The sequence below is a fragment of the Letharia columbiana genome (genome assembly GCF_014066305.1).
Source record: "Letharia columbiana isolate WasteWater2 chromosome Unknown Sc0000026_s0, whole genome shotgun sequence".
Taxonomy (NCBI): Eukaryota; Fungi; Ascomycota; class Lecanoromycetes; order Lecanorales; family Parmeliaceae; genus Letharia; species Letharia columbiana.
In genome coordinates this window covers 330,375-354,947 of record NW_023501068.1, presented here as the reverse complement: position 1 = coordinate 354,947, position 24,573 = coordinate 330,375, and the positions used below count along the sequence as shown (strand labels likewise).

The 24,573-nt window shown below is 47.4% G+C and overlaps 8 protein-coding genes across 8 annotated transcripts; 4 read left to right on the top strand and 4 right to left on the bottom strand.

The window, feature by feature from the left end:
• Window positions 1-1,310: 1,310 nt before the first annotated feature.
• HO173_007833 (uncharacterized protein) lies at window positions 1,311-3,707 on the top strand (the record flags this gene model as incomplete). The annotated part of the gene is made up of 6 exons (XM_037309733.1): window positions 1,311-1,329; window positions 1,589-2,682; window positions 2,735-2,824; window positions 2,884-2,987; window positions 3,036-3,347; window positions 3,401-3,707. 6 exons carry the CDS (start codon window positions 1,311-1,313, stop codon window positions 3,705-3,707), a joined length of 1,926 nt encoding a protein of 641 aa, XP_037163410.1.
• A 224-nt stretch (window positions 3,708-3,931) lies between these two features.
• On the bottom strand, window positions 3,932-5,674 carry HO173_007832 (uncharacterized protein; the record flags this gene model as incomplete). Its single annotated transcript, XM_037309732.1, has 4 exons — window positions 3,932-4,171; window positions 4,289-5,349; window positions 5,401-5,545; window positions 5,612-5,674. The coding sequence occupies 4 exons, from the start codon at window positions 5,672-5,674 to the stop codon at window positions 3,932-3,934; spliced, it is 1,509 nt and encodes a 502-aa protein (XP_037163409.1).
• A 306-nt stretch (window positions 5,675-5,980) lies between these two features.
• Window positions 5,981-8,888, top strand: HO173_007831 (uncharacterized protein; the record flags this gene model as incomplete). The annotated part of the gene is made up of 4 exons (XM_037309731.1): window positions 5,981-6,140; window positions 6,199-6,263; window positions 6,332-8,809; window positions 8,865-8,888. 4 exons carry the CDS (start codon window positions 5,981-5,983, stop codon window positions 8,886-8,888), a joined length of 2,727 nt encoding a protein of 908 aa, XP_037163408.1.
• A 293-nt stretch (window positions 8,889-9,181) lies between these two features.
• HO173_007830 (uncharacterized protein) lies at window positions 9,182-11,558 on the bottom strand (the record flags this gene model as incomplete). The annotated part of the gene is made up of 4 exons (XM_037309730.1): window positions 9,182-9,692; window positions 9,845-10,010; window positions 10,091-10,220; window positions 10,359-11,558. The coding sequence occupies 4 exons, from the start codon at window positions 11,556-11,558 to the stop codon at window positions 9,182-9,184; spliced, it is 2,007 nt and encodes a 668-aa protein (XP_037163407.1).
• Window positions 11,559-12,632: 1,074 nt separating this feature from the next.
• On the bottom strand, window positions 12,633-13,024 carry HO173_007829 (uncharacterized protein; the record flags this gene model as incomplete). Its single annotated transcript, XM_037309729.1, has 2 exons — window positions 12,633-12,833; window positions 12,884-13,024. 2 exons carry the CDS (start codon window positions 13,022-13,024, stop codon window positions 12,633-12,635), a joined length of 342 nt encoding a protein of 113 aa, XP_037163406.1.
• Window positions 13,025-16,411: 3,387 nt separating this feature from the next.
• HO173_007828 (uncharacterized protein) lies at window positions 16,412-16,750 on the top strand (the record flags this gene model as incomplete). The annotated part of the gene is made up of 1 exon (XM_037309728.1): window positions 16,412-16,750. The coding sequence occupies one exon, from the start codon at window positions 16,412-16,414 to the stop codon at window positions 16,748-16,750; it is 339 nt and encodes a 112-aa protein (XP_037163405.1).
• Window positions 16,751-17,415: 665 nt separating this feature from the next.
• Window positions 17,416-19,797, top strand: HO173_007827 (uncharacterized protein; the record flags this gene model as incomplete). The annotated part of the gene is made up of 1 exon (XM_037309727.1): window positions 17,416-19,797. One exon carries the CDS (start codon window positions 17,416-17,418, stop codon window positions 19,795-19,797), a length of 2,382 nt encoding a protein of 793 aa, XP_037163404.1.
• A 1,027-nt stretch (window positions 19,798-20,824) lies between these two features.
• HO173_007826 (uncharacterized protein) lies at window positions 20,825-22,658 on the bottom strand (the record flags this gene model as incomplete). Its single annotated transcript, XM_037309726.1, has 8 exons — window positions 20,825-21,137; window positions 21,190-21,285; window positions 21,336-21,718; window positions 21,772-21,836; window positions 21,888-21,944; window positions 21,995-22,190; window positions 22,256-22,416; window positions 22,475-22,658. 8 exons carry the CDS (start codon window positions 22,656-22,658, stop codon window positions 20,825-20,827), a joined length of 1,455 nt encoding a protein of 484 aa, XP_037163403.1.
• Window positions 22,659-24,573: the final 1,915 nt, after the last annotated feature.

The following is a 24,573-nucleotide window of genomic DNA, read 5'->3' as shown; positions in this document are numbered from 1 at the left end:
GGGCTTGATGCTTTATTCGCAGTGTTCATGCCTCCTTGGCCTTCAATCTCAGCAGGAGATAGATACAGTACTAACGCGGCCGTGATCGGACTCATGATGGTTGTAATGAGACATTCCAGGCTGAATGATTAATTCGACTTGCCATCAATTAGTGGAAGTGGAGAGCCAATGAGCCCAGTTGAACGGTGTAAGAGGCACTTTGGACATCAGATCTAATCATAGACCGTGCTGCAAGGGATCCGTTTTGGCTCTGTGCTGTCATCGACCACCCCTGCCACTCCGTTGTATTCGTACTCTCCGTCCGATGGCCGAGTAGATCTCGAGCGGAAGCCACCCATAGCAGATCACGGAATTGAAACAAATTGTGTCGCGGCAGCTCGAACTGTACGGCACGCTCGATTTGACTTATAAGTACAGCTTTATCACAGACCGTAAGGCTGCAGGAAAGAGGCTCAAGTCTGCATACGGTGAGGCTTTAAGCGTACCTCTTGTTTTCTTCAACGATGCAAAATAAGGCATCAAAAGCTCAACTCTCACATTGACGTAACAGAAGAGAAGTGGAAATATCAGCATTATGCTCACAAATAAGGTTCCTCTTATGTTATGCATGCATCTGAAATTTCTCCTGGGCTCCCCGAGGGTCATTTTGTTCCCTTAAAAACGTAGCTTCTGTTCCATTGCGCATATCGAGGTTGCTTCGTGCTTCATGCTTCATGACTGCAAACAAAATGGCGAGGTCGGTTGTCATTGCAGTCTATAACCCCAAAAGAGTCATCGTTGACAAGGCGACCTGCCGTGTTCTGCCTTCCTAGAGAGTTCCTTCCTCGAACAATATCTTGTCTCTCTGGCGGTTACCTTCTTAGCTTAGTCTTATTTACACAAGCACCTTCCCCACCCAACTCTTCTTTTCTCTTTCTCTCTATGTCCTCTCAATTCTTTCTCCCATCATCCGCTACAGCTCTTTGCACATCCATCTCAATTATTGGCAAATAGCTTGTCCATACTCTCTGTATTCTCCGTACCTTTTGCTCACATCGTATCCACCTTGCTACTCATCTCCGTCACCATCCAAACACTCTCTGTAAGATCACTGCATCCTCTTCTACGCTCATGACAAGCTGCTCATACACCTCACAGTGTCCTCTACAGCGTCTACTTCTTCACCATTTGCTGTACTCTACCTGGAGCATATCCTCGGCATCACTGTGAGTGGCCTCTCTCAGCACTGCCTTCACACCATGCTGATGGGCAGTAGTTGCTGCAGGCTTCCACGGAATAGCCATACCAAGTCTGAGCCATTTCTCTCAACAATGCAGAAGAACATGTCTCGTAAGTCTGCCGGCATAGATTACTTCTTTCCCGCCTCCATGTATACTACGATTGTCCGTGAAAGTCCTTCATCACTTCCCTTCTCTTGTCTAGCCACCTGCCAGCTCTACCATTGAGCATGTCAGAGAGACCAAGGGTACACCCCAGCCGCCAAGACAAGCGTCTGTCTCTACTTGAACATCTGTACATGGCTGCATCTTTTATTCAACCCTACACTGTTTCGAAGAGTACACCAGGCTTACTCTTTTTCTTAATGCAGGTACTTACTACGGCAATATGCCCGCCACTCTCTCCGGCCAGACATTGGCTCCAGGCCAGAACCTATATGGCAACATGCACGCCCCATTTTCCGGACAGCCTCTTGCTCCAAATCCTATGGCGAACATGCATCTTGATAATACCAGTTCCGGACTGGATAATCTCGCTGGAGCCTTCGAGAACCTCAACCTCCGCAATGGAGCCCAGATGGGACAAGCTAAGCCGAGCAACACGGGAATGCAAATGGGCGAGTCAAACATGACTTCCATGCTCTACCAGCTCCCAGACGGCACCTACATGTTTGCTGGCCCCAATGCTGTTCAAGGCAATTACCCCCAGTATCCTGCTCCGTACAACATGGCCGTGACGCATCCCACCCAATATCAGCAAGCAACTTACCAAGGTATCCCTTCTACTGGTGCACCAATCGGGCCACACACGCCTCGAAACTACTCTTGGATGCCTTCCCAGAATTTGCCCCATGTGCCCGACCTTGTAGCGCCTCGCCGTACTTCTTGGTCATCAACCGAAGAGCTGAGCCCACAGACGCCCGTTGACGGCTATCAGCCAGCCATCCTTGTCTCGGGACACTCTCCCAGTGATTGGAGCACAAACCCTTCACCGCTCTCAGGACAGCTCCCAAACAACCAACAGATATGCAGACAGCCGAATGGCGAGTACGCCATCGCCGATTTCTGGGTATGGACGCAAGCGGATCCAGCCATCCCTACCCCTATCCCTGCATGGCGAAGCGGGCCTGATGGTGGGCGCGGTAGCCTCGACAAGATCCTAGACAATCGAGATGGGACAACTAACGTCTACGTTCGTGGTCTCCGCCCTGATACAACCGACGAATTGCTTGCGGATTACGGCCGCCGCTTTGGAGAGATCGTGAGCCAAAAGGCAATCATCGATATGTCCAATAACACTTGCAAAGGGTACAGCACGCACATTCTATGGTCAAACCCATGGAGTATCAAGAAGAACGCTGACATCGGATGCAGATTCGGGTTCATCAAATACAACAGCTACTTCGACGCCGAAAACTGCATTCGTGCGTTCTTCTACCTCGGGTACGAGGCGAAGTTTGCGAGGGTACATAGCGTCCCTCTGGTCAATGTCTGTCTCATTGCTGACCCGACTCCAGCAATCCCACAATGCACGGCTCAAGGAACTAGCCGATCCCAAAAATAACAACTTATACGTCTCGAATCTGCCCAGACTTTGGAATGACAAGGTCAGTACCGCTTTTCTGACCAGAGAGATTTGAATGACGCTTTCTAACTCTGGCTACAGGATTTCGAGAACTTGTTCAAGAACGTGTATCCGGACTATCACATTCTAGAACAGCGGATTTTGAAGGATGGGAATGGCATCAGCCGTGGGGTTGGGTTTGCTCGGTATGTACCCAGACCGTTCGTAGCACTTGCACGCTCACAAAAGTCCAGATTCGAGTCACCGGATATCTGCGAACATGTCATTCGCACCTTCAACAACATGACCGTCGGCGAAGGGAAGCATGCCACCGAATTGCAGATTCGCTATGCCGATACCGAGAAGCAGAAACAGCTCAAGACTTGTACGGCGGAGAGACGCCAGTTCAAGACGAACGAGTACAATGAAGCCGTCTACGGACCAGGCTCGCCTTACGGGTTCTACTCTCCCGTCTCGGCTACCTTCCAAAGCCCTGTGCCAGTACGTGCACCTGGGACAAGTGGAGCATGGAGCAACCAGTCGTCAGCTTCCTCAATCTCGCCAGCGTAAATTTTCTGCCTTCCCTCTTGTAATCAGCATTGATACTAATACTTACAAGTTATGTTGGATATCCAAACTCAGTACTCAATGGCCGCCAAGGTACCAACGGGTTGCTTCCCAATGCCGCGGTCAAGTTCGAAGGCCCAGCTCCAGTGCGTCGCACCACTCACATCAAGATCGAAAGTCCCAGTGTTGTAGCCGCAGCCAAGAAAGCAGCTGCCGAGGTCGTCGAGGATGAATCGCCTGATGGCGAATCATCCTCGACATCGGATGAAGACACCCTAGTCTGCAAATCTAAATCCAGCAAGACTTGCAGTGGCACCGGTGGCGACATCCCCTCGTCGCCAACCAAGTCCAAACTCTGAGCCATGCTGCTTTTATCAGGGAATCGTCCACGGTAACCACGCCCAGCGCCGCCTGTATGCCATTCATCAGACAGTATCTCATTGTACTCTTCTCTGGTCACCGGTTGATGACCATTTCGCAACTGATACTACCATTACGACAGCAACATGCATCACGTCTAAAAGTCCTTGAGGATACGAAAACGTTTCATTGGCACGATCCGCTTCTCAGCAAGTCTCCTACCTCAATTCAGCATTACGACTAATATCAGAATCCTTAGCCTTACATCAATCTTGGCACGCGATGTGGCCTTGGCCGGCTCAACCAACATGTTCTTACGATGGGTGGTCTCCTCAAGCATTTCAGCGGCATATCCCCCGGGCGTCATTTTATGGTCTTCGGACGAGCAGGTGATTGGAGGATCAAGTGTGAATTCTGTTTCCTGACGCGTTCCTCTCGTTGAGGTTGCTTCAGCTTCACCAAACTATAGATTAGCATTAGCTCTCATGAACGTTGGCTCTTTCGCTCTCAAACAATGACTAAACATGCACTTGTGTGAATCGTATTCCTGAGATATTCATTTGTTTTCCTCTAATGTTACCGCAGCGGCGTTAGTAGCTAGAGCATTTGACTCTTTGTGAGACGCTTCGGACTCAACTTCATTACTGGGCTTGAAAAGGCCATCATTACCATCACTACCTCTTAAGTCTTGAGATAAGTCGTCAGACGACTCTTCTGCACCCGAAGAAGTGCCAGAAGCATCAGAGTCACCTTCCCCGGTGTGACCGCTTCCTTCATAACTGACATCTCCTTCCACGCCGACTTCCTGCATATACTTCTCCAATTCTCTCGCCATCTTCTTAGAGAAGCCTGAGGCCTCAACCTCAACGTCTAATCTTTTGCTTTCGGGGGCACCAGCGAGCATTTTTGCATCAGCAAAGAAAGGGCCCGGCTCGTCGCTCACAAAGTTGAACCGCCTCTCGAAAAAACGTTTGATACAGTTGATATCACGGTCGAAGTACATTTCGGCATTTGTATGGTCGATGGAGACCATTTGGGGGAAGTCAATTATGACGGGCGTAAGTGTGATGGCTGGCTTGGAGTCTGGTATATCTGTCTTGGTGTCGCCAGATGTTTCAACAGCCGGTATCTCATCCTCTCGTATCAGGATATTAAACTCGTTGAAGTCCCCATGTATCAACCCAAAGCTCGCCAGGCGTAGCACAATGTCAATCAATTCCGCATACAAGCCAGCCGGATTCGGCACCTCTTGTATTTGCCTCAGAGGAAAAGCATCAATCAACTCCATCACCACCGTATGCCTACTCTGCGCCACAGGCTCTGGCACCCTAAAGCCGTTCTCCCTCAGGACCTTCATGAACGTAAACTCCTTGAGCGCGGACAGCCGGCTCATGTACATCCAGCTCGCGTTGCTGCGGTGCCTGAGGTAGTCACGGTTGTTCTTGATGCTGCGGAAGGATATGCGGCCCAGGCGGTGGATTTTCAGAACAAATTGGCTGCCGGTGGAGGAGGCTACGACGTAGATGTCGGATTCTTTGCCCACGCCGATGCAGTTGCCGGTCGAGTACAAAGTTTGCCGTTTGAGATGTGTGTGCAGGGCGAGATAGTCAAGGCCGCCGTAGGTGAGACGGTACCCGTCGTCTGGTGGGTGTCAGTAGAGCCTCTGAACCTTGAGACTTGGGTGTAAATCACATTTCGCGTTCTTCATCCTAGCAATGAGATTGGCCTTTGCGAGCGTCGAGATGCATTTGTGAACCCCGCTTCCACCGCGTAGGCCCGAGAGTTGGGTGATTAAGGGCGTGGGGACTATCTCGTGGTTTTTGCTGCCCATTTCCACCTAGGCGTGTCTGGTCAGCTGTTAGTCCTGGTTGTTGAGAGCTGAGGGGTGAGGAGATTGACGTACGGCGGTGAGGACTCGCCAGTCCTCTGTGGTGAGGTAGCGGAGGGCTTTGGTGTCGAGCTTCATGGTGGGCGACTCTGTAGAGGATTGGCCTGGGAGTGTGAATTGTGGTAGAATGGTTATTATGTGTGCTACGGCCAGAAGTTCGGCCTTGGCGGCGGCTGAAGATCGCCTCCGGAGCTTCAACGCGCTACCATATAATCAATACCTTACCTGCATTTGTGAGCTACTTCATTGAGGATTCTTTCTCATATCGGTTTGGGTGGCACCTCTTATTATCCTTCCGAGATCCATTCACGTTTGAAGCTGCCCTAATCTTCGATCTGCTTCGGCAAATAACACGCCCAGAAACTCTGTTCGCCAGCGGCGAGCATGGCAAAAGAGAATGGAGCCCCGACAGCTGCTGAGAAGGGAAAGGGCAAGATGGAGGACGAGAAGCCTTCAGATAGTCCCAAAAAACAAGATGACACAAAGAAGGACAAGGATGGCAAGCCCATAGCAAACGGCAAGCCAGGCGATGAGCCTTTGGAAGGTATGCTGTCTTACAAAGTGCCCGGATGGAACCTTGCTGACCAGATCTGTGCAAACAGAGGAATTAAATGAAGAGGATCAAAATCTGAAAAATGAGCTGGAGATGCTGGTCGCTCGTCTACATGTAAGTATATCTACAGTTATGACTTCTATAGTCCACGTACCCTTATGCTGATCGATGTATTTTTGTAGGAGTCAGATACCAGCCTCTACATACCTGCGCTTGATGCCATCAAAGATTTCATAAAAACCTCGACGTCGTCTATGACAGCTGTACCAAAGCCGCTGAAATTCCTCCGACCTCATTATGAAGACCTGACTAAAACCTTCGAGCAATGGCCGGAAGGCAAGGATAAGGAACATCTTGCAGATGTCCTTTCAGTGCTCGGTATGACGCAAGGAGATGAGGAAAAGTTGGACACACTTAAGTACCGTCTGCTTGCGCCTTCGGAGGACCTGGGCTCCTGGGGCCACGAATATGTCCGGCATCTGGCACTCGAGATTGGCCAGGATTATCAGCGAAGAATGACGGACGACGAGGATGCCCAAGATCTGGTCGAGCTCGCAAGGACGCTTGTACCATATTTTCTGAGTCACAATGCTGAAGCCGACGCCGTGGATATCTTGAGTGAGCTTGAGAGGATTCAGGAGATCCCGCAGTATCTGGATGAAAATACCTATCCGAGGGTCTGCCTTTATATGGTCAGCATGGTGAATCTCCTGACATACCCTGAAGACCAACAATTCCTAAGGACCGCCCACGACATCTACACATCCTACAACAAACTCCCACAAGCAACGGTACTTGCAATCCGATTAAATGATACCGACCTCATCCACCAAGACTTTGAATCGACCAAAGACCTAGCACTCAAAAAGCAAATGGCACTTTTGGTTGCTCGACAGCAGATCTGGCTCGAGCCTTCCCTAGGAGCGGAAACGGATGAAGAGCTGGCAGCGTGTCTTACCAATGCCAAACTTCCAGATTACTTCAAGACACTGGCGAAGGAACTGAACATCCTTGAGCCCAAAATGCCTGAAGAAATCTACAAAAGCCATCTGGAAAGCACTCGAACAGCAGGCCTTACAAATATTGACTCGTACAGACACAATCTCGCCAGTGCCTTCGTCAATGCCTTTACCAACGCAGGGTTTGGCAAGGACAAAATGATGCTGATTGAGGGCGAAAAGACGAACTGGGTCTGGAAAACGAAGGATGATGGCATGATGGCCACAGCAGCATCAATGGGAATGCTGCTACAGTGGGAAGGTACTGACGGGTTGGAACAAGTCAACCCATTCCTCTTAGCGGAGGACGACAATATCAAAGCCGGTGCGTTCCTCGCGGTTGGAATTATGAATTCAGGCATACGCGATGAAACCGACTCATCTATTTCTCTCCTCGGCGTCGAGGAAACCCTCGGAGCCAAGAGTGTACTGATACGAATGGGCTCAATCATGGGCCTTGGGCTGGCTTATGCAAACACCAACAAAGAGGAGCTTTTGGAGTTGCTTCTTCCCATAGTCGAAGATACGTCACTGGATATGCAAATCTCAGCTATGGCAGCACTATCTCTTGGTCTTGTCTTCGTCGGATCGTCAAATGACCGAGTCAGTGAGGCCATCATTACTACGCTTTTAGACGAGGAGCGACAAAAGCAATTGAAGGACAAGTGGACACGTTTCATGTCGCTGGGACTTGCCTTACTGTTTTTTGGCCGCCAGGAAGAAGTAGAGGTTATTCTGGAGACTCTCAAGGCTATCGAACACCCAATGGCAAAGCCCGCAGCAGTCCTCGCGGAAGTCTGTGCATGGGCAGGTACAGGGACGGTACTGAAGTTGCAAGAGCTGCTTCACCTTTGCAACGAGCACATCGAAGATGGCGATGACAAGAAGGGAGACGAGCTCATCCAAACATATGCCGTGCTCGGTCTATCACTGATTTCAATGGGTGAAGAGGTAGGCCAAGAGATGGTCCTACGACAGTTTGGCCATCTCATGCACTATGGGGAAGCCAACATACGAAAAGCTGTCCCACTCGCGATGGGTCTCATCAGCCCAAGTAATCCACAGATGAAGGTCTACGACACACTTTCAAGATATACCCACGACAATGACAATGACGTGGCAATCAACGCCATATTTGCAATGGGTCTCCTCGGAGCAGGTACCAACAACGCAAGATTGGCCCAGCTACTGAGACAACTTGCAAGCTACTACCACCGAGATCAGAACTCGTTGTTCATGGTCCGAATAGCGCAAGGTCTTCTACACATGGGCAAGGGTACAATGTCCATAAATCCTTTCCACACTGACCGACAGATCCTCTCGCGCGTCGCGGCTGCCGGTCTGCTGACCGTCCTGGTGGCTATGATCGATGCCAAGTCGTTTATCCTCGCCGATTCTCATTACCTGCTTTACTTTATTGTCACCGCTATGCATCCGAGATTCTTAGTAACACTGGACGAGGACTTGAAGCCCTTACAGGTGAACGTACGAGTCGGTCAGGCTGTGGATGTGGTAGGACAGGCAGGTCGACCGAAGACCATTACAGGGTGGCAGACGCAAAGTACGCCGGTGCTGCTGGCATATGGAGAGAGGGCGGAGTTGGAGGACGAGCAGTATATCAGTCTGGCGAGCAATTTGGAGGGTCTTGTTATTTTGAGAAAGGTAAGGGATTCCGACCCCTGATTTTTCAGCCAGAAGCGGACTGACATTTCCTCAGAATCCCGCATGGGAAGAGGGGTAGATAGATGGTCGAGCGGCCACGCCTAATCATGATATGCTAGCAAAGCGCTACTTTGTACAAAATAGAAGCGTGCATCGAAGGAGCCCCAGTCAAGCAGCTCTTCAAGGTTTCCCACAAGCGCATCATGGCTCCTACGTCCCACGATGATCTTTCGTTAGCATCGGAATCCGCATAGTGTCAAACTGCATTGCATTCGGAAGCAGATTTCCATCCAGCCCATCCATAAGTTCCCCGATCTTGCCCAGCCTATACACATCTGTACGCTGGACTCCTCATCCCTGCCGCCACCCCATTCACGATCTCTCGTTCCGGCTCCTTGCATCCTCCACACTCCTCTCCCAATTGACCCTCGACAGGAAAACCCCCTCGATGACGCCCACCAATCCCAACGCTATCGCCACACCAGCCCAGAGACCATACAGCTGCCACCCCAGTCCGAACGCGGTGCCCATACTGATCGGCATAGCCACCACATAATAGCAGAACAGCTGCACATACCCTCCCACTTCCTGCCTCCCCAAGCCGCGCAGAATGCCATTGCAGCAAGCAGCCAGCGCGTCGAAGAGCTGAAACGCGGCACACAACGGCAGTATCTTGGCGACCAACTCGATAACGTCCGGATCACTCGTGAAAAGCTGGGGTATGTGGTTCCTCAAACTCGACAGGAGGACCACGTTGAAGACGCCCACGGCGATCGCCGCGAACCCGGCCACCCTCGCGCTGATTTTCGCGGCGTCGGCCAGCGTTGCGCCTATCAGGTTTGCGATTCGCGTGGATGCGGCGATGGAGATGGGGAAGGGGATTCTGGATCACAATGTCGCCATCAGTATTGTTTAGTTTGGGGGGTGTGATGTCGAGCTTTGGAACATATTATTCCGAGAGGAAAACTCCCAACACATGTCTGAAGACCCAAGGTTTGGTCCAAGCGAGGGATTATGGACTACAAAAATACGTACTGAAATGTGAAGGATGTGATGGTGGCAAGGACTGACTGGGCAGCGAGGTGGCTGGTGCCGAAATAGGAGGCGGCGAGGGTCAGGATTTCGAAGGCGAGGCATTCGGCTTCCACCATTACGAGGCCGGGGAGGGCGAGGCGGATCATGGGAAGCCAGTTGTGGAGGGCTGAGTGAAATTTGAATGTTAGGAGAGGATTTTCATTCGGTGGAATCTGAAAGAGGGCTTTGCTTGAGAGGAGAAGTCACCTCTTCTTGTCAGGCCGGGCCAGCAGTTACCCCCGGCTACGAAACGGATGTAGAGGATGAGGAGAATAGGAAGTAGATTGTCTGTTATGGCAACAGCTATCGGTGCACCGTTGAAGCCCCAGTTGAATTGCTGAGGACGTCAGACGCCGATTTTTCATGTAAAACCAGACCAGAAATGTGATCGAAAGTGAACAGGAGAGCTTGGAGGAGTTTGATAATTGTTAAGGATGAGAATCATACTGCAGGTAAAGTGATTTGGGGGACATACCCAAACGAAAAGCCAATTCATCAAGGCATTCAAGGGAGCGCAAATCAGAAGAACGTAAAGAGAAGCAGAAAACAATCCCTGTGCCTGCAAATATCTTTTGGCTGACTCAAAGGTCGCATAGCCAGGGGCTCCAATGAGAACGATCTTCAAGTACCGTCCAGCCAGGATTGCAACGTCTTTCTCGGGCACTACCTTCATCAGGATTTTGTCAGCACAGAGCCAGATGATGCCTATGGGGATCGTGATCGTCCATAGAAAGTAGACCATTCGTTGCGTCTGTAACCCCACCAGCTTTTTTCTCCCAGATCCGTACGCTTGCGCACAAAGGGTGTCTAAACTCGTTGCTAATCCTTGGTAAATTGCATAGCCGGTGATATTGGCAGTCATACTTGCCAGGCTTACTGCTCCAAGCTCGACCTTCCCAATGTGACCTACCGTAAATATGCTGGCAACGGTCAAGGAGTACTGAAGCATGAATGTAAGCACCAACGGCCCCGAATAACGTCCCAATACTTTGGCTTCACGCTGCCACGTCGTCTGAATCTTGCCTTCTAATACTGCTTCCTCCCATTTGATGTCAAGGTTCGCATGAGTATCTTGACCTCCATATGGCAGCTCGGGATCTCCCAATAGGGGACTCGTTTCTCGGGGACTGGTGCTGTCTCCTGCTGCTGTCTCATCTACCTGGTCTGGCCGCTTGACCTTCTTACCCTCATCTAGGATGCCGGGCACGGAGAGAAGTCGGGAGGCTCGGCGGCCAATTGTCTGAGAACCCTCTCCTTTCCGAGGGTGTTTTGGCGGGATGATGTTGTTGTCACGAAGTAAACTTCGCTCTTCCCTTCTTGCCTCACGGCGATCGTTCTTGCTTGGAGCTCGCATTGACCCTTGCAATCCAGTGGCAATGGTAGCCCGAGAGCCTGCTATTGTAAAGCTGGGTCTTCTATATGAGCCAACCATGGACCGGCCTAAGGATGGGCCGGACGTTGTTTGATGCAGGGTTTCCAGGTCTGAATCCGATTCGTCGTGGGAAATGTCGTCTTCCTCCATAGGATTCTCCGGATCTTTGTCGGATTCTTCTTCCAAATCTTTTGCTACAGAGGCCTCTGCCAATGGTGCCGAAGAGGAGAACATTGAGGAGCGGCTGCGGGTGGTCCATAGCCGTCCTGGACGGATTGGTTTCGCAGGACTTGGAGAAGTCATCTCGTTGGTTCAAAGAGCTATGGTCTTCTACGGTACGGACACGAATGATTGTTCATGGGCATAAAAGTCCTTTGAAGCAAATATCTGGAATGATTTGCCTTTACTCTCATCGACGTTGACATCGAAATGGACATGGACGTGGGTGTTTTGCTGAAAAGTTTGCACGAAGCTACCCTTCTAGAATCTAGATGCAAAAAGGCCTCTGGGCTGCAACTTGCATTTAAGTTGTAAGGCTGACGATCTCTCGGCAACACTTCGGGCCGTCTCTGAGCTGACCCGCCACCATTGCCTCTTTCGCTGGCAATGCTATGGAGTATGGACGAAGGGAGTATTGTTGAGGGCACTTTTCACCTCAATTATTTGGAGACCTGATGCTACAGTCAAGGACAGGGTTTGCATTGAATAATATGATCAAGTAGCCTCAATCTCCACGCTCCTTCCCTTTTTTCTGATCCGACTCCATCATCTTCGCATCTACCTTTCCAGCTCATAACCATCAAAGTCTCCAAGGCTGCGTTTCATTTCAAGTCCCAATCTGTAATCTGCAAATTCTGCTCACCTCTTCAGCGCCCACTCAATCTCCCAGACATACTAACGAGTGAATGTAATGTAGCGAACATCATCCGCACGCCGCTTTGCACTTTACTTTTCATTTGAGTCACATCTCTAGGGGAAACATTGGGCGCAGGGTAATCAATAAAAGCAGATGCTAGTCAATGATATGGGATCTGAAGGTTGGTGCGGGTGCTTGAGTGCTCTCGAAGACAGCGGATAGTTGACTCAACTGATCACGATGCATACTGGGTAATGATACTGTCGGGCTCTTACAGAAGCAGCTCATGCAATAGCAGAAGTGTAGGAACGCGTTCTCATATTTGAGGCTTGTACACCCCCAGGCCAATAATACATTTGCTCAATTCATGCAATTTCCTCGCTCTGCCCCGGCTCCATTGTGACACATGCCCCCTCCACAGCATCTCACGGACTTTAGAGCGTGACCCATTATTGACGAAGGCCGTCCAGTCCTGACTCTCTGCGTCCAATCGTGGCATTATTGACCCTAGCCCCGTGTGCTCAGATGTATCGAAACATGTTGTTCTTTACACTCCTCTTCATGCTCACTGGCTGCCCGTCCTCAAGTTCTAGCCCTGCTGCGCCGCCATCACCGGACATGGCCTCAAGCTTCTGACGCAGCTCGTCATCCAATTCAGCTTGTGTCTTTTTCTTCTTGGAGAGCGCTTCAGCGCCGGATCCGGGGCTATCTTTGTTCGAGACCTGGCGCTTTGAGCTGAGGGCATCAGCAATGAAGTGTGTAGACAACTTACTATGTTTTCTGAGGTTGCGTCCTTAGGATCGGCGGATTTGGTAGAGGTAGATCTTGAAGGTTGGATTCGGAGCCGGGAGTGAAGTGAGAGAGCCGGAGAGCTTCTGAGGCTGCCAACGGTTGCTGGGACCTTGCGCAGCATGATTTGGATTACAAAAATATTCGATGAGCATCATGATGGCTGCCGGCGTAAAATACTAGTCTCAGTAATTCAGACTCACGGCAGCCGGGGACCTATAGCCAGCCCACACTCGGCCCACTTCCATATCGCAAGCCATTACGGTATACCCCTCCCTTAAAGTCTAAGTAGAAAACCCGAATCGCTATATTAATCGTTATTTTATATAAAAGCATTTATAATAATTAATCGAAATACGAAATTCGCGACTTTCAACGATTTTTTACGATTATTATATACTTCTTTAAAGTTAATCGCGAGGTAAATAGATCTATCGAGGTCGCTAATTAAGTATTTAAGCCTTTTATTTAGATTAAATAACTTATTATTATTATATAAGCTAATCTAAAATCGCGATCTTCGCTAACGCTTATAATATTTATCTTTAATTAATTAATCTTTATTAGAAAAATCTTAGACGATAGCGTATTATATTTAATACTATTAAAAGATTATATAACGAATTAAATTAAGAAATTATTAGAGTAGATTTATTATATTATTCTTAATTAGAAAATTAAATACTCGAGATATACTCTTTATAAAAATATATATTAATTTAAATACACTTTATTTAGAAGTTAGAGGAATTATAGTATATATATTTTAAATAATATTAACGCGATTAATACGTCTAGAACGAGCTTATATAAGTATAAAATATATTAAGAATATTTAAATACTTAATTTTCTCTATAATAATAACGACGAGTATCTTCGAACTTTAGATATTAATCTCTTTATATCTTATAGTAATATTCTTTCTCTATATAATAGCGAAATCTAAAAACTTTTAATAACTCGAATTAAAAAGAAATTTAAAAATTTAAATATTTAGTTCTCGGATTATCGAGTATAAAAGTACGAAGATAATTAAGCGATATTTAATTAGATCGTTTATAATAATAACGTAAACCTTTCTATATTTAAAGATATCTTTTCTACGTTTTATATATCTATAAAAGACTTCGATATTATATAAGATATTCTTATTTATTAATATCGCTATTATTAATATCTAACTTTATATTAAAAAAATAAATTATCTTCGCTTCGCTCTTTACTCTACTCTTCGCAAGTTCAATAGCTATATAATTACTTATATATATATATACTTATTTATTTATCTATATATATCGTCGCGATAACTCTTATAAGTCTAATTATTTAAAAAATAAAGGGAGATTATAACGTTTATTTAAGATATATAATATTTTTAAATATTAATATCGCTATTATAATTAAGTTAGTTAAATTTTTTAATAAAATAAAATTAAAAGTTTACTTCTTAACTATTATACTATAGCTTCTAATTTAATAAAAGTCTATTTAACTATTTATTTAACTTTTTTACTAAAAAGATTATCGTAGTTACGTATTTTTATTAAGAATTATATATATATAAAATATAAATATTATATATCGGGTAATATATTAAAAAAATAAGTCTTAATAGAGTTTTCTACTTAGACTTACTGCGTAAGACTATTAAGACTATAAAATACTAGTCTTAGTAATTTAAACTTACGGCTAGCCGAGATATCTATAGCTAACTCTATACTTATATCTCGCTTCGAAGGCTAATTATATTATAAGCTTATTACGATATATTTCTTTCTTAGAGTCTAAGTAGAAAACTCTAAAATCGCTATATTAATTGTTATTTTATATAAAATACCCGTAATAATTAATCGAAATATGAAATTCGCGACTTTCAACGATTTTTCTATAACTATTATATACTTCTTTAAAGTTAATTATAAGACGAATAAATCTATCGAGATCGTTAATTAAATATTTAAGCCTTTTATCTAAATTAAATAATTTATTATTATTATATAAATTAATCTAAAATTATAATCTTCGTTAACGCTTATAATACTTATCTTTAATTAATTAATCTTTATTAGAAAAACTTTAGATGATAGCGTATTATATTTAATATTATTAAAAGATTATATAATAAATTAAATTAAGAAATTATTAAAATAGATTTATTATATTACTCTTAATTAGAAAGTTAAATACTCGAGATATATTCTCTATAGAAATATATATTAACTTAAATATACTTCGCTAGAAGTTAAAGAATCAGTATATATAATAGAATAAGGTAGGGCTGAGCTTGAAAACCTTGAATTTGTATGTGCAGCCAATCATCAATTCGGGTTCGCTACGCTCTTTGGTTAGACCGGCTGAGTCAGCCCGGTAGCCCTCCCGCGCCTCCCTCATCAAAAATTTGTATGTAGATGTTTTACACTTTGAAGTACTCAGCTTGCGATACATATAGTTACTTCATAATTCCTCAAATTGTAGAGCTCGCTTTGCGCTTTCTAACGCTGTAAAAATTATGAAGTTTGGCCTACTATTGGTGAATTAAATGGATATTCAAATATGGTAGTCATGGTAGTCACACCAGACGCGTCCGGGATCGGATAATAATAATCCTTCCACCTGTTGGTGTGTTTGTTATTCTTCCACCATTCTACCAATTCTACCAATTCTACCAATTCTACCAATTCCATCAATATGAACACAATCGTCTTCGGTACCCCTCGCCCAAAGGTTACTCAACGTTTCAGGCACGTACACCCCTTTTGCCCGCCTCTTAGAGCCCCTACTGACGCCCCCAGGCCACCCCTCCGCGAATCCGCTACTACTGGCAATCGAGGCCGCAGCCCAACAGCTACCTACTACTACTCATAAACGCGTTGAAAGGCCCTCAAAAAAGAGCCCAAACGGATTCACAGCCATCGTCCTCCCCTACATACTCCCTCCCAAGCCAGCGATGGTGCCTTCCAACCCAGCGATGCTACCTCCCAAGACGCGTCTTCCTCCCCTATCCGTTCTTCATCACCCTATAAACACATTTACCCTCGGTACCCTCGCACTCAGTTAAACAAGAGGAGGATCTACAACAGGCGAATGCGGAGAACACTACGGAGAAACCAAGCGGCAACAAGGCCCCCAGCACCAAGAACACGGCTCAGCTCTCCAAAATCCCACGTCATATACTCTCCACGGTTCCACATCAAATCATCACTCAACAAGCGGAGAACACCACTGCAACTTAGCCTATCATCCCCACTACATTAAGAAGTAAGAGGAGGAACTACAACAGGCAAATGCGGAGAACACTGCGGAGAAACCAAGCGGCAACAAGGCCCCCAGCACCAAGAACACGGCTCAGCTCTCCAAGATCCCACGTCATATGCTCTCCACGATTCCACATCAAATCATCACTCAGTAAGCGGAGAACACCACTGCAACTTAGCCTGTCATCCCCACTACATTAAGGAGTAAGAGGAGGAACTACAACAGGCAAATGCGGAGAACACTGCGGAGAACACTATGGAGAACACTGCGGAGAAACCAAGCGGCAACAAGGCCCCCAGCACCAAGAACACGGCTCAGCTCTCCAAGATCCCACGTCATATGCTCTCCACGGTTCCACATCAAATCATCACTCAACAAGCGGAGAACACCACTGCAACTTGGCCTGTCATCCCCACTACATTAAGGAGTAAGAGGAGGAACTACAACAGGCAAATGCGGAGAACACTGCGGAGAACACTAGGAGAAACTGCGGAGAAACCAAGCGACAACAAGGCCACCATCGTCAAGAACACGGCTCAGCTCTCCAAGATCCCACGTCACATCAGTTATCCACTCAGTCAGCCACTCAGCTAGCCACTCAGTCTGATACTCTACAAGAGGAGGAGCAAGAGGAGGAACTACAACAGGCAAATGCGGAGAACACTGCGGAGAAACTATGGAGAACACTGCGGAGAAACCAAGCGGCAACAAGGCCACCATCGTCAAGAACACGGCTCAGCTCTCCAAGATCCCACGTTATATGCTCTCCACGGTTCCACATCAAATCATCACTCAGTAAGCGGAGAACACCACTGCAACTGGCCTGTCATCCCCACTCATTAATAGGTATATCACTACGGCCTCTGCAGAGAAACATCGACGATACATATTTGGACAAATTGAAACCGTCCGATGTCTACAGCTATTTCATTATTCGAAAAATTTCCTACGGCAGGAGATATTGTGGGATTCACACCACTAATTGGCACGTTGTCTCCATTTCTTTCCGGTATTTCGATACTTCTTGCCATAAGAACATGGCCTTTCTCTGTTTTTTGTGGGCAATCATTACGGATTAATCCTTCACACGTCGATATATCTTCCTAATTAGGCCTGATAGCGCACCTCTCTACACATAAGGCTGAAGGTCCGAAGGATCCTTGATCTTTTTGTCACTTCACGACTTCAACACTGCAGTCACCGCTTGACCTTGCACATCAACAAATTCTACCGCGTAAAACTCTCCTCGGCCCTTCAGAATGCCTGTCGTGAAAGGCGGTGTCTGGACAAATATTGAAGATGAGGTCCTCAAGGCTTCTGTCTCGAAATATGGACTCAACCAGTGGGCCCGTGTCTCCTCTCTCCTCGCGCGCAAAACACCCAAGCAGTGCAAGGCAAGATGGGTCGAATGGCTGGATCCCAGCATCCGGAAAATTGAGTGGTCGAAGGAGGAGGACGAAAAGCTGCTACACCTGGCAAAATTGATGCCAACACAATGGCGGACTATTGCGCCTATGGTTGGCAGGACAGCTACACAGTGTCTAGAAAGATATCAGAAACTACTGGATGAGGCTGAGGCCAGAGAGAACGATGAGTTGGGGTTGGGTGGGCCGGCTGGTGGTGAGAACGAAGCGCCGAGTGCGGACGATGTTCGACGATTACGACCTGGAGAACTGGACCCAGACCCAGAATCTAAGCCAGCACGCCCTGACACCATCGATCTTGATGAGGATGAAAAGGAGATGCTCAGTGAAGCACGTGCAAGACTGGCAAATACACAAGGAAAGAAGGCGAAACGGAAAGCGCGTGAACGCCAGCTGGAGGAGTCTCGGCGACTGGCATTGCTACAAAAGCGTCGAGAGCTTAAAAATGCAGGTATCAATATTAAGATTACCAATCGGAAAAAGGGCCAAATGGACTATAACGCCGATATTCCATTCGAAAAGAAAGCTGCACCAGGTTTCTATGATACCCAAGAGGAGAAAGACCATAACGAAAGGCAGAGAGAAGCTTTCGATCCCCGAAAACAACAGCTAGCTAACAAGCGGAAGGGTGATCAGGAAGATGATATGCAGAGGAAGAAACAAAAAAGCGATAAGCCAGGTCCTTCAGCAGCATTTGCCGCAGCAGCGAAAGCGGGGCAAATGCAGAAAATTCGAGAAGCCGAGCAAAGCAGCAAGAGGAGGTCCTTGAATCTACCAGCGCCGCAAGTGGGCGAAGTAGAGCTCGAAGACATCGTGAAGATGGGAATGGTTGGGGAACAAGCCCATCGGTTAGCTGGAGAAGGCGATAATGAGGCTACAAAAGGATTCATCGGCAACTATACGGGCATTGTAGGAGGAACGCCGATTCGAACACCAAGAGCTCCGCCGCAAGAGGACCATATAGCAAACGAGATCCGCAACATTCGTGCCTTGACTGAAACGCAATCATCGCTATTGGGTGGGGAGAACACGCCTTTGCATGAGGGCAGTGGGTCTACTGGATTTGATGGTGTCACTCCACGGAAGCACGTTGTAGCTACCCCGAATCCTATGGCAACGCCAATGCGTCAAGGTGGTGCAAACGGAGTCGGAGCAACGCCGATGCGGACACCAGGAGGCCCGGGAGCCACGCCTTTGCGAACTCCCCGAGACAACTTTGCCATAAACCAAGATGACCCTGGGGCAATGCAGCTAGTTGGCAACACACCACGGGAAGTCAAGCTTCGAGAGCAGGCTTTGAGATCACAACTCAAGTCGCAGTTCGCGGCATTGCCCAAGCCAAAAGAGTTAGACTTTGAGCTCGAACTGCCTGAGGAGCAGCAAGAATTCGACGGCGAGATGGAACTCTCCGAAGAGGATGCCGCAGAAAGGGATCGACGGAACCAAGCTATCCGTGAAGCAGCTGAGAGGGCAGACTTCAAACGCCGGACTCAGGTAATGCAACAGAATTTACCACGGCCCACAGTCGTCGATGTCGATGCCCTTCTCAAGGCCGCCATGGAAGTCTCTGATCCAGTCCACGCAATGATCGCAGAAGAGAGTGCGCTTTTGATTGCTAACGATGCATACAAATATTCATTATCCGCTTCGAAAGTACAGGGAGCATCGAGACCCCTAGAGGTTTTCGATGATGATGCATTGGACAGGGCGAGGTTAGAAATAGCACTTGAACTGCCATCAGGCGATAAAGAGAGACGCCAGCAGGATTTTGAAGCATCGTGGGAGAAGCTGCATGAGGCTACCTCAAATCTACTCGGACTGGCTGGTTATGAAGAGGATGAGGTCGACGAGCGACAAATCTTGACCGATGCTTTCGATCAGGTTCAAGCAACCATTGGGGATGATGCAGAAAAGGGTAATAGGTTGGAGAAGAAACTTGCTCTCCACTACGGAGGCTACCAGCAGCGAGCTAAGACTCTACGGCAGAAGATCGTGGAGGCTTCTGGGGCATTGCAGGATGAGAGAGTCCAATTAGACTCGTTGCGGACGTTGCAGATTGCGGAGGAAGCCGCGCTGCCTAGGAGGTTAGAGTCTTTGCAAGACGAAGTGGCTTTTGTAAAAAAGAGGGAAAAGGAGGCGCAGGATACGTACAGAACGAAGATGGAAGAGCTGGACGGATTGACAAATGGGGATGGCCATGTCAATGGGGATCACTGAGACTCCTGGTAGAGATTTTGTTGCTCGTTGTCTTGGGGACAAGTCAGTAATCCTCCCTTGTCCATACATAGCCTCATCAGTCATAATAACAGACTTGATTTATCAATTCCATCTCCAATTGCTCCCGCCCATAACCCGTACGGAGTAATTTATGCTATGTAAGAATAGCCCCACAACAACCTCGATAGACTAAAAGGATACACCTTGACCGACGATATAAGCAACCCATTATCAACTCCCCTATCAGCGTTATCTCACATCAAGCCCAGCGTGCCGTCGAGATCTATGGTCCTACACTTCCCGGGTCCACAGTTGAAGCATACATGCTGCTGCATCCCTTCCACGGCCGCATACTGGATACTGAGACAGCCTCGATTCATGGAGTGGTATACGAGGAATGAGACCACGATCCTGAAAACACCATATGGCACCACCAAATGCCTCCTGTCAAAGCATTTCAGAGTCCGGAAATGCGAGAAGTGAAAACGCGCTTCGATGGCCTTTTCGGGAGAGTATCCATGGTTGCTCGAAGGGAGGACATACATAATAGATGGTTCCCAGTGGGACCCTGGTTGGCGGCAAATTCGTCTGCAGAACATACGTGCGGACCGAGATAGACATTGTGGATTACAGACATTGGGGGGAGACGGACACTGATGTAGCAAATCGGCATCATTGAAATTGGTAGGGAGGCAGCTTCATGGATGGACTCGGGCAGAGTCGCAGCGAATAGTACGCATCAGGGATTCGTGAAGTTGACCTGGAGAAGACGCTTGGTAGTGACTCTAGCCCACAATCATAAAACACATACTTATCTTTGGTTCACCTGACTTGTTAGCTTTGTGCGATCTTGCAATGTTGGACTGTCGAAATATTCTAGGTGAACGATAGATGCGCGACCCGATGCCATGTATGCCTCTTTCATGCCGGCGACTTTCTTCTCTGAGCGATAGTTTCTTTGCATCTTAATAAGCATTCACATGTGAACAAGCACGGGGTACATTGCAAGGAAAGCCATTTTCTCACCCTAGGCAGCCGGTCGCCCTTGCCTCATCGACTGGTGAACGGCAACGGTCTTGTAAACAACGCCCTCCTCGAGAGTCCTCGGCGCGGCACCCTCCCCCCGAATATCGGTCCTCACTGATCCCAACTCATGATAGCCCTTTTCGCGCGTATGGCCGCCGGGAATCATTGACTCTCCAGAAGAAGGTGTCCCCGTGTTAGATCTCACGAGGGAGTTCATGCCGGTCAGCCAAGACGCACCAGGCATCTCGCCTTTGAAGAAAGACGCGAATGCTGGCATTGAGCCAATAACTATCGCGACGTAACTCTCGCAGGTACTGGTTGAGCGTAAGCTACAGAATAACTGACAGACCCACACCAGTGACTCACAGGCAGATGTAAACAGCCGCATTTGCCCAAAACGGATCATTGCTTTTACTGAGATTTATTCGGTATACCATTGCTACGACTGCCGCGGTGATGCCCCTATGATCAAGTCAGATATTGCGAGATTGCACTTCGTTTGAAGTACCCACAGAATAGCAGTCCCAAAGATAGCGAGGATTGACAATTTCCTTTTCAGTGCCATCTGTAGTCTTAGAATGGTCGGGATTGGCAGAACGAAGATATAGAGATCCAAAACGACTGCCAGAACGCCCTGAACCACGCTGAATATTTCGTAGTCGGAGCAAGTTTTGTTAAGAGCTTCAATATTCCACCCTTTCCCAATGCGTGGCGCGCAAAAATAGGTCTCGAGCGGAACACCGATCCAGTAAAGCAAGAAACTCCAGAACAGTCCAAGCCAGACGCCATACTTCATCTGTTTCTTTATTGCAAAGACCCGGAGATAGAGTAGGAATATTGTACTCTTGGCAAAGAATATTGTAGGCCCAACTATTACGTTCAGGGCATAGCTTCGCTACCCCTTTTTAGTCCATGATCTCGTAATAGATTGAGGGTTATCTTCATTACTTTGAGGTAGTCTCCATCCACCCAGTCAATTGGAATATCGAAGATATGCCTCGCCATTCTGTTTACTGTACCAGATTTAAGTTCCAGTCATGCTCAACTAACACAGATCAACTTACTTGAGAATATTAACCCCGTAGACGCTGTAGCTAGTGCTATCGCGATGATGGAGAAGTCTATAACCATCAGTTGTTTGGATGACTCGGGTGAAAGATCCAGGTCTTACAATCATCGATACCTAAACCTCGTGGGGCGTGGAAATTGGTATACAGTCTGATGATCACAAACACAATCGTCCATAGCATCATTACTATACTGACGGCGAGGATTGCTGGCGCCAAGGTCTGAGGGTTGACGAAGTTGGGACTGATCCCAGGGGGCGGTATGCCGGCAGGGATTCCAGACAACCCTTCCAAGCTCGTCTGGTTACCACTTGGAGTTATTCCCGCTCACTGCGATGCCTTGAAGACAAGGATCGCAGACTCACATTCGGTTTAAATACCATGATTGTTGTGAGAAGACGTAGACCAGCCAATTCCAGGTTTAAATCCCTTTTTCCCTTCAAAAATCCGTCAGAGGATGGTCTTGTATGAGCAGCCTTGCTTGCTGCCGTCTTGAGAGAAGCTGATATCCTGTTGTGCAATAGATCTGCAGAACCTAGATTCATTATTACCTTTTAAGAGGCAAGGGATTCAAGCGAACGTGCCATCGCTTTCCTTACGCGTGAGGTCAGACGAGGGGTTTAGGCTTGCATCTGGCCAGAATCCCACGTACGCCTCACCAAGGTACAACTCTCCATCAGAAGGCTGAGATTCCAAGGTATCCTTCAATGCAAGTGGCCTCGCCGGGAAACCGGAAAGACCTGAGCTCAATTGGTTGCACCCCATCATGACCCTCAACTCGAGGTGACTAGATTGTAATAGAATCATACTATCTCTGCACCTACGATTGAGGAAAATAATAAACACCAATCAAATCTTTCGCCAAGCCCGTGCTGAACGACCTGAGATCAAGTTGCCTCGAGTTCTACCAAGATTCTCTTTTTTTGTGTGTTTCTTCCTTTTCTTTTGGTGTGGTGCAGGGCAAAAACGGAGCAACTTGAATCAAGGTTCTGAGTTGTAGCTTCTGATGATGCCCTCAATCCTCATATATGCACAGCGTCTGATTGGCGCTTGAGTAAGGTAGAGTCTGACATCCTTAAATATAAGGTTGCATGCGGCGCTGGGGAGATATATAGTACTTTAGCTTGACTGAAAAGGCTCAAAGATAACCGTAGATGGTAAATCCACCCAAAATCGAACATGTGTCCCCATTAATCTAGGCCGCTTTCATATGCACGACTCTCTCATTTGACGTGGCGGGTAGTTCCATTTCTGCAGCACACGGAGCCGTCTTTGTTGCCTCGCAGCGTTGAACCAGCCGGTGATCATGATGACTGCATGAACTGATTCCAACTAGGTAGGGCTCGCGAGGCTTTCACACTCACAGTAGCGGGCAGTCAGCTCCTTGTCCTTACGAACCAAAGGCCTCTGGCGACAGTATAGGTAGGGTACCAGAGGGTTCGGCGATTAGTCAAGGAAGGCTATGCTACTAGCCTGAACCATTTGCCATGAAAATATGGAGTGCTAGACGAGCTTGTGGGTATTGCGGCCCGACGAACGGTTGCATTGGCTGATACATGAACTTGCAAGGCAACGTGTTACTCCATGGGATCTCAAATGGTTTCGGACCTTCTAAGCACATGCAGAAATTTCCATGACGCTGCTGTTTTGGCAGATCTACATTAGCAGAAAGAACGCACTGGAGCCGCGCCAATCGCTGACAACAGCACCACGCGAATAACGCAGAAGATTGGGTTACATCCGTGCGTCTGCATAGCCCTGCATGACACTCATACTCACGTACTATGCAACCCTACTGATATGGCTTTCCTACGGAGCAGTTGCTGGTAAAATTGAGGACTCAATGGGTCCCTGCAGGATCTTGCTTCCTTATGCGCACGAATAGCTGTACGAAAGAAGAACAGACGGAGCGTTCTCGGCCCAAGCTTAGAGCAATGGACATCGACAAGCGGTCCCTAACGATCTCTTGTTCCCCTGGCTAGTTCTGTGGTGATCAGCCTTGTACATCATGTCCATGTCAATGTGCGATACATGACTCACGTAAGAGCCCAATTCCACCAATGTTCGTGCAAACAAAACTAGGTCGGCAATCGGCATTCAATTGGCGAAGCATCTTTGCAGCCTTCCAGATGTGCATCTGCTAGAGGGCTATCATTACTAAAAGCGCAACTACACTTACCCATTCAGGTCTTTCTTCATTCCAGAATGTTCGATACACAAAACCCATTAGCCAGTAGTGGTTCTCTTTTCAGGAGGAAAACACGTACCCCTTTGACCACATTTCTAGTCTGTTTTAGAGTCGGTCATCCAGGCCATGGTACCATCCGAGCGTTGATGAGATGAAAGGCTATCATTCTAAAGGACGTATATGTAGAAACTAGTAGCTAACCAAAGATAGAGATGTCAGCCCCTTAATGATGCCCTCTTCTGTCAGAGGACTGACTCGCACCTAATCTCAAGAGTAAGCTAACGATAGTACTTAGATTTATAAAGCTCGATAATTCCTCGTAATGAATATTGTTTCAAAAGGTCGAGACAGCTTAAATTAAAAGACTTAGAACGTAAAGGATTAAGAGAGCTAAAAAAATTAAAAAAATCGTCATAATAAAAGCTATATAAACGATTATCTCGACTCGCTACTTAGCTTAGCGCTATCTCTATCAGAGTCCAGATAGAAAGATTA